This window comes from Macrobrachium nipponense, chromosome 5 (assembly GCF_015104395.2).
Source record: "Macrobrachium nipponense isolate FS-2020 chromosome 5, ASM1510439v2, whole genome shotgun sequence".
Taxonomy (NCBI): domain Eukaryota; kingdom Metazoa; phylum Arthropoda; class Malacostraca; order Decapoda; family Palaemonidae; genus Macrobrachium; species Macrobrachium nipponense.
The window spans coordinates 144,075,079-144,085,078 of record NC_061107.1 but is presented as its reverse complement, the minus strand read 5'-3'; the positions used below and the strand labels follow the sequence as shown (position 1 = coordinate 144,085,078).

At 34.4% G+C, this 10,000-nt stretch overlaps 1 protein-coding gene across 1 annotated transcript in view; it reads right to left on the bottom strand.

The window, feature by feature from the left end:
- LOC135215959 (cilia- and flagella-associated protein 251-like) overlaps positions 1–10,000 on the bottom strand; it is a 26,455-nt gene that overhangs the window by 5,810 nt on the left and 10,645 nt on the right. Inside the window, exons 3-6 of the mRNA XM_064250915.1 lie at positions 8,162–8,203; positions 7,908–8,042; positions 7,535–7,597; positions 1–118 (exon numbers count right to left, since the gene is read on the bottom strand). The exon at positions 1–118 is cut by the window's left edge and continues 68 nt beyond it. Coding sequence (XP_064106985.1) covers positions 1–118; positions 7,535–7,597; positions 7,908–8,042; positions 8,162–8,203 — 358 coding nt within the window. The remainder of the gene's footprint in view (positions 119–7,534; positions 7,598–7,907; positions 8,043–8,161; positions 8,204–10,000) is intronic.

The window sequence follows — 10,000 nt, the reverse complement described above, 5'->3', positions numbered from 1 at the left end:
GAAGCGCTGGACTGGGCTCTGATTCTCCTTCGTCCCCTTCTTCTTCTGGGTCACCGGTCACTTCTTCTTTCTCTCGATCATCAGTCGCTTCTTCATTTTCTTGATCATCAGTCACTGACTGAAAACCATACATGAAAGAACTGGCCTTCTCTTAAAATAACTTTGTCTTCTTAGGAAGGAAAGGAAACTGATAGCTCAGCTACTCGGGGAGTAAGCCTACAAACTACTTTGTTGTGGGGGGAGGGTAGGGTAGCCTAAAAAGGTCTGGAAAAAGTGTTTCGCGTTGAGTTAAAGATACAGGAATCTTAGGATGAGATATATATGATTTGTTTATCGGAATGAGAGTGTAAAAAAATTAATGTGCATGTTAAACAGTGCAGAAAAATTTTTTCTAATAAAATATAGCGTATTATTTTGATTTACGTTGGTGAAACCATGGTCTAATACCATGGGTGAAACAACGCTTTATATGACTGTAGATGGTTGCACATGTCCCGAGTAAGCTGAAGGTCAGATCACGGCTTGTTTATTGAAACAACGCATTGAAATATGAGACTAAGAGAACGAAAGCTCAGGTTATTCCTCCTTTTGAAGAGTTGGGTTTGATATCATCAAGTGATATAAAAAAAAGGTCATGTAGCTGAAAGACAGAAATGTGCGTCACAAAACTGATGTTGTTTCTCAATGCAAAAACTTCCCAAGACTCGATCACTGCAAGTTAATAGGTTCAAGAACCAGTACCAAGTATATTACAGCGTAAACACAATGACGAGAAGCTCTTCCAAATGAATAACCTCCAACGTCAATGGTTCATTACCTTACTGTTAATGGGCGTTATGTCTGTCCGTCCTTCTGCCATTCAATCACGGCCAAACGGCTGTTCCGATGGGCATGAAAGTTGGCAGGGTTATATTGGGGAACCCTAAGATGGTTTGTAATGGAGTTTCAAGCAACAAAAGGCGCCGGAGGAGGCGGGGTGCCTTCCCGAAAAGGGGCTGGTTCAGCCCGTAGACTTGATAACGTTGTGAATTTGCCATACCTTCGGGGTTGGGCAGGGTGTGACAGAGAGAGAGAGAGTGAGAGGGAGAGGAAGTGAGAGAGGGACAGTAGAGGGGGTGTTAGGGAGAAGAAAGAGGGTAAGAAACAGAGAAGGTTAGAGAGAGAGAGAGAGAGAGAGAGAGAGAGAGAGAGAGAGAATTTATCGGTTGCCGTCCAGCGCTGGGCTGGTCAGCTAGTATAATGGAATGGAATATGAAATTTAGGCCAAAGGCCAAGCACTGGGGCCTATGAGAGAAATTGAGTAAAAAGGTTTGAAAGATGTAACAGGAAGAAATCCTCGCAGTTAAGGCGCTGTCACACTAGCGAAATTTCCGTTGACTTTTGAATTTGACGTCGACTTTCTGGTGTCGTCGTCACGAATTTTGAAAATGGTACCGATCGAATTCAACCCATCGCTATCATCGACTTTATTGTTTGTTTATATCTCGGAGAGCGCGCATTTCAAGTCATCAGATGCAAGATGGAGTTCTTGGTACAGTGGAGAAGATTGGCAGAACAGTTTTTGGTCGAAGATATGGGGGAGAGACGATGCTTATGGGACCATAAGCATGATAGTTTTATGAAAAATGGTCTTAAATGAAAAAATGACCAAGAGATCACCATGCGACTCAGGGAAAACTTTCCTGAACTTGCTGATCTTTATACAGATAAGCATGCTACATCGTCAATATCAGATTGTTATATAGCCTAGGTCTGCTCTCATTGTATTTTTTGTTTGCTTGTTTGCATTAGCTAATAATATAAACAACAATCTTTAAAATTTTTGCAGTGTTTCTCTAGCTTAATTTATAATACAGTCTGACTGTGGTTGTGTAAACAAGGTTACGAATAGCCTATCTGGCTAGCCCTACCTTATTTTTTAAAATAAAACTTCTCACGTCTTTTTTTAACCAGGACCGAACTCAAATACTTTTTTTTTTAATTCTATGCAGCATCATTAACCACATGCAAACGCGACTCACTAGTTGCTTTGTGTTATAAAGCATAGTTGTTTTATCATTCCGGGAAGTCACAGCTCAGATGGTTTGTTTACGTTTTGACGACGACAACCACGGTATGAAGAAGAACGTGTGTGATAACCAGAGTACGGAATGACGTCGACTTCTTTGGAAAGTCGACGACAAACTCAGAAAAAAGTCGACAGAAATTTCGCTAGTGTGACAGCGCCTTTACACTATGAAAGAAAGATGGAAGAAAGAATATGAAATGAAATACTGTAAGAGGAATGAAAAGGGTCGCAGCAAGGGGCCGGGACGCTGCAAATAACCTTAAGTAATGCCTACAGTGCACCGCGTGAAGCGCACTAGTGGTACTACCGCCTACGGAGTTCATTAAATACAGGCAGATTTAAATGAATGGAATTCTAGGGTCCCTGAAGCTTAAAGCTATTTATTCAAGAGAAGAATCAGCGGCATATCAGTTCAGTTATGAAAACGAAATATACTGGTAATTGCAGTTAATCATTGTTTTCTGAATATACTTTGAGAGTATTTCAAGAGAAGATTGACTCCGATCATGTCATATAGCGTAACATTAAGTTTATATTACCACATTTTCAGCTGCGCAGTCTCCCGCGAACACCTCCGCAGTCGTCGTCTGAAAGAAGTTAGGCTAAATGTTATGTGGTTATGACTAGAGAACCAACCAGTCATGTCATTCCTATGCAGTCGATGTAAATCAAGAATTTTGCACACACACACACACACACACACACACACACACACACACTCACACACACACACATATATATCTATATATATATATATATATATATATATATCTATATCTATATATATCTATCTATCTATCTATCTATATATATATATATATATATATATATATATATATATATATATATATATATATATATAGCGTGTTGTATACCTAAGTTTACATCCACATAACTATAAAGATTTGTTATGGGCGATAAAATGTTTTTAGATTGTGTCACACGCTACCTTTAGAATGATTAGCTTTGTTATGCTAGTTCAATGGCTCCTGTTTCATTCGTACACATGCATAAGAAACCATCGACATAATCGATTTTTTAGACCATTCACTTCTTAGAAGCATTGCCTCTTACACCCTCAGCAATCTTCCTTCACTTTGCACCTGCACCACTTCTGTCCTAAGTTTTTTCTAGTCCATGTATGCCACTTAGAGCTTTTCATATCCTTTTCTTCGTAAGAACAACCTTTCCCTTCTGGCATCAATGCTCTAACCATCTGACTGACTCTCTCAGTCAAAAGTTCACTTGCACCCATTCTTTGTTGTCTCTGGCATCTTTCCACTTCCAATCTCTTAATTGCCTTCCTTATTCCCTCAGTAGTCACTTCCATAAACATTATCTAATTCCTGATGTAAACTACCACCCTTGCATCCGTCAGATATGGCCTTCCCCTATGCATGCTATTCAATCAATTTTCAGAATAGTCACTCAACTAGTACAATAGCACAAATCGCTTTAGACAACTCTTCTACATCGTCATCTTTTATATCAGGATTGATTTTACCACTAATCTTTCTCTTTGCTTTCACTGCCCTAAAAGAAAACTTCCTTTCCTCCAATAAGTATTCACTTATATCTACTCATAATTTTACAGCGTTTCCCAACTTTTTAAATTTCATCTTCATCCTCTAATAGTACATTACACTATTATATCCTATTATACACCGGAACTTTAAATTATACAATTTTTCCTGGTGTTAACTCCAATTCTATCATCCCACCATATACTGCATTTATTATCTTTTATTTGCATCGAATATCAACAAGTAATTCATGACCTTTCCAGAAATCCGTTCATGAACTTTGGGTGCTCTTCGTATGCTTCTTTTATGGCAACGTATTAACACCTTACCGATATTCATATATCTCCCCCGTCGGAGGATGATCGCACCTTATCAAAATTACCTTTATTTGTGGCCACATTTCCAGCTAGAACTTAAGTACTACATTTTCACTCTCCCTGTGATCAGATATAACAACGGCCATTCCATTTTTCAAAAGGACGTCCATAAACTTGCTTGGAATCTAATCTGTATTAACCCATAGTCAAACACACTCTTCCTCTCCAGCTTCCCTTTCTAGCTATATTTCAGGATAACCATTTTTAGATAACATATACTTAGAATTAATGAACCCCTTTCCAAAGGTATCTCCAGAACACTCTCACTTGTTATTTATTTAAAGAACGTCGTACTTTCAGACTATACTTTCTCTTTCGGTCAACTTTACAATTAAGTCGCCGACCATAATGCCCATATTTCCTAAATCCACCCAGTGCTTGTATTAACTTATTAGATAATGGCCCTTTTGTTCATGCCATCTCTTTGAGACCATATATATATATCTATATATTTATATATATATATATATATATATATAATATGAATATATATATATTATACATATACACATATATATATGTATATAAATATAGATATATATATATATATATACATATATATCATATATAAATATATATATATATATATATACATATATCTATATATATATATATATATATCTATATAAAATATATATTTATATTTACAATATGCATTATATATATATAGATATATATCAATATTTACAATGCATATATATATATATTTTATATACATATATACATACATACTATCTATACACTATATATATCTAAATATACAATATATAACATATATATATACAATATATATATATATATATGTATATAATATACATATACATAAATCATATAATATATAATATATTATATTATATATATCTATATATTATATAGATATATTACACTATATATATGTATATATATATATATATATTATATCTATATATAGATATATATATATATAATATATATAATATTTATATATGTATTATAGATATACAGACAATATATATATATATAGATATATATATATATATATAATATATATATATATAACTATATATATATATACATATATATATACATATATCTATTATATATATATTATTAATATATATATATATATATATATATATATATATATATATATATATATCGACACGTAGGGTTACCGAAACTCAGTAGATCAGTCAGTTAAGGAGTTTATTATGAGATACGTTTCGTGTCATCCTGACACATCATCAGTCTGTAATGTAAAATCAATTCACATTTATAAAAAATATGCTGTTTTAAAAGGAAAACATAAAATACTAAAGTTATTCATAAAAATTATAGTTAAAAGCTAAAAATACTAAAATATTTAAAAGGTGAAATTAAAATTGTAGAAATTTAGCATTAAAAAGGAATATTAACCTTAATAAAGCGAAGGACAAGAAAGGAATGGCTGTAGGACCGCCGTTTGCCCAGATCTCGACTACGCTAAGAAAAGTTGAGTAGAGGATTGACTAGAATTGAGGGAAGGAATGAGGTGCTTGATATGTAAAGACTCAAGTGTCGTTATATATGGCTATGCTTGGTATTGTCAATTATCGAAAAATGTTTTTTGTTAATTTCAATTTTACAAAGAGCTGCATGATTTCTCACATTAGAAAGTTCAGGATTGGTTATCCTCTGGCCAGTTCTGTAGCTTACTCCCAAATGACTGGAATATCGAACCTGCAACAAGCGTTTCGTCGATCCAACGTAAGTACCGGGACACCCCGAAACGCTTGTTGCAGGTTCGATATTCCAGTCATTTGGAGTAAGCTACAGAACTGGCCAGAGGATAACCAATCCTGAACTTTCTAATATAAGAAATCATGCAGCTCTTTGTAAAATTGAAATTAACAAAAAACATTTTTCGATAATTGACAATACCAAGCATAGCCAATATATAACGACACTTGAGTCTTTACATATCAAGCACCTCATTCCTTCCCTCAATTCTAGTCAATCCTCTACTCAACTTTTCTTAGCGTAGTCGAGATCTGGGCAAACGGCGGTCCTACAGCCATTCCTTTCTTGTCCTTCGCTTTATTAAGGTTAATATTCCTTTTTAATGCTAAATTTCTACAATTTTAATTTCACCTTTTAAATAATTTTAGTATTTTTAACTTTTAACTATAATTTTTATGAATAACTTTAGTATTTTATGTTTTCCTTTTAAAACAGCATATTTTTTATAAATGTGAATTGATTTACATTACAGACTGATGATGTTCAGGATGACACGAAACGTATCTCATAATAAACTCCTTAACTGACTGATCTACTGAGTTTCGGTAACCCTCTGATGTCTACATGTTCGCACCTTTTGATATATATATATATATATATATATATATATATATATATATATTATATATATATCATATATATATATATATATATATATATATATATATATATATATATATATATATATATATATATATATATATATTATATATATATATATATATATATATATATATATATATATATATATATATATATATATATATATATATATATATATATATATATATATATATATTCTCAAGGAAGCATGGGGACGTCTTCTGGTAATTTAAAGGGCTTTATTAAGCGACGTTTCGGGGTCCAGCCACATAACATACATTTAAAATTCACAGAAAACCTACTACAATGCTAAGAAAATTACCATCTCAAGTGAAGGGAAGCCCCAGAAGAAGAAGCCCCTGTAATGCTTTTGAAGTTTTTGTATTCTATATTAAATTTGCATTTTTTTTAATGTTCTCGAATACAAACTCTTCAAAATCATTACAGGGGCTTCTTCTCCTCAAGAGCTTGCTGTCTCCGAATCGCTTTCCATAAAAACAATAAATCCAAAATTAAACAACCAAAGTACCGCTGCCCCTCTTTACCTGGCATAACTATATTTACTTGGAACCTTTCCTTCTTCTTCTGGTCACTCGTCTTCTTCCCTTCACTTGAGATGGTAATTTTCTTAGCATTGTAGTAGGTTTTTCTGTGAATTTTAAATGTATGTTGGTTATCAGGATGAGTCTTTTTATTTTGCTTTATGTGTATCAATCCTTTTTACAGCCATGATGATGGGGCTGGACCCCGAAACGTCGCTTAATAAAGTCTTTTTAAATTACCAGAAGAACGTCTCCTTTGCTTCCTTGAGAATATATATATATATATATATATATATATATATATATATATATATATATATATATATATATATATATATATATATTTAAGCGAATACCACAGGGAAATGATAGACAGTAGGTCAGTACAAGCACTTGGTGCTGACCCTCTGCCTATAATTTTCCTTTGGTATTCGCTTATATAATAAGTCACGTGCAATAACTGTGATTTCTAAGCATATATATATATATATATATATATATATATATATATATATATATATATATATATATATATGTATATATATAATATATATATACACATACATACACACACACATATATATATGTCCATTGTGGTTATAGAAATATATATTTGATCATTTACATTGCTGCACTTGGTAAGGTAATGGTTCTGAACCTTACCTGTGAAACGGTTCCATTGAGAACATCATTGTCATCGCCTTCGCTGGGAAGAGTCTGGGGACTCTGTAAGAGAAAAGCTTTGCATAAAATAATAAATCTCCTCCTTAGCAAAAGAAATTTAAGAGCTTCCTCAAGACGATACTCGCTGCTTTTCATAACATTGCTTGACAGTTAAAAGAAAGGTGTTTAATTGACCTGGTAACCCATAAATTTCCGTTGAAAGTGAAGGATTTTAAGCCCTTTTCGGTGATTAAAGTACACTGCTTTAATCTTTCATGTTCAGTGATTAGAATTATGAAGCAAACTTTTCCTGAGAGTCCTTACCAATTTTTGTTTTTTTAACATGGGCTTGATAGAGAAGTTCATTTCTCACCTCTTTCATCGGATCCACATCAGGACATGATTCTTCTTTCTCTTCCTCCTCACTCATTGCCTCTTCGTCCCTCTCTTTCTCCTCTTCCTCTCCCTCCTGGTCTACTTCTTGTTCGATTCCGTGGTCACTGGGTTCCTAAAGGTTAGAGGAAATAGCTACATTTATTTAATTTATTGCGACTGAAAGCATGTTTCATTTCCAGTCTTTTTTAATCAGAATTGCTACAAATGTACATGAAAAACGGTAGGCCTTACCTCGGCTGGAATGTCCTCTTCTAAGTCATCTTTGGCATGTGTCTGAAAATAGAGTCTTCATGATTTAGTAATGAAAGCAAGCTTTCCCCCTCCCTCTCCCATTAGCTTAGAAGGGTTAAAAAAAAAGGGGGAAAAAAAAAACACCCATTCGTAGGGAATCCAGAATTAGATAGGATTCTGAAAGGTAAAGATATCTGAAACTTGAAATTTTTTATCAGCATTCGGCACAAATTTGTCGATCGTCAATAGAGTAAAGGCGTTGTCAAAGGCAGCAAATAATGATGGATTAAAAAGAGCAGCAAATATTTTCAAGACTAGAACGATTTTTTTGCGAACATTTTCATATAAAAACAAATTCCTTACTGCCAAGTGCTATATATATATATATCCATAGTTCCCTATCCCATGGTCATTGGAAATTACTTCACAGATGGCACTTGGCAAAACAATCATCGAATATTAGTGTGGTTGGTCAGTTGGTAGAGACAGGTCAAATGCAATAATCAAGGGTTTCTCTGCGTACAGAGTAGTTAAAACCCGTATGTTAAGCTTTGTAGACCTTTGATGGGGACACCGATCGTGACATTTAACTTTCATACATTCAGTATGAAGGAGTACAAAGGCCGAGGAATTTTTATGGGCTGGGGTACTTGACGAACCTCTGGAATATTCTGGAAGTTTGGAGATTTAAGGTCATTCCTCTGCCAATGGCAGATTGCGACTAGAGACCAAAAACTGACTTACTTTGATATGCCAAAGGATATGACACCACCTGTGATTCAATGGTTATCAGTTTCCGGCGCATTGCCAAGAATCTTTCGGAAGGAGTGCCAACTGTCTGAGTAACTATCAAACGGCGCTGGAATTCACAAAGATGACGTGACCCCTTTAACAAAGGATTTCACTGAAGCATAAAATCTTTTGCAAATAACACTATACACTTGAACAATCTTTTTGAAACGTATATGTTTAATAAGGTATTTGATCATAAAACAACGTCGCCACCTTTTCTATGCATGAAAAAGACAATATCCAATACTTCACACCATTTGACAATCATGCTGTATTAACTGGCACTGATCATCAGGTCGAAACCATCAATTGTATCAAACTGTATGTGACAGTCTGCCTGTGAGATTTCTTCATTTCTTTACTAGCTTGCAAGGTTATGCAATGCAAAAGCAAGCACAGAAGTATATCCATACACCGTGACATCTGTTTCAAGTTATATTGTATCCAAGGCATGGATATTTTCTCCACCTAAAAAGTAACCAACTTCATCTGCCATTGCTTAATCAGACACTGTCCTAGGTTTGCAACGTGTGCATCTACAAATATGCTGTAAAATCTAGTATCCAGGAATGAATGTGCGGTCAAACTTCCTGTAATACAACAGGACGGAGTTTGCGGTGAACAGCATGATTAGTAGGAGGCTTTTTTATCCTTCATTGCAATGTGGTTGGAAACATTATGCAACTGAAGAGGCCCCGCGACTTGCAATGACTGTTTGGAGCTAGAAGGTGGAGATTTTGTGGGATGTTTTGGTACTGTAGCCGTGTGAGGGCATGCTGTGATGATGCTTCTGCCGGGAGCCTTTGCTAGTGTGTTCAAGAAAGGAAATATGTGGTGCCTTACAATACATTTGTAGGCCTTGTGTGCATGTACAATATAATGAGCAAAATATACGTTGCATGACCTTGCAATAGAGGCCACTCTCCGTTTCTTCTTTGATAGGAGGTATGTAAGTACAATCTAGCTATCACATAAAACATTTTTCTTTCCAATGACGAGAAAACTATAGCTACTCTTCACATCACTGATTCTATGGAGCAAATACTT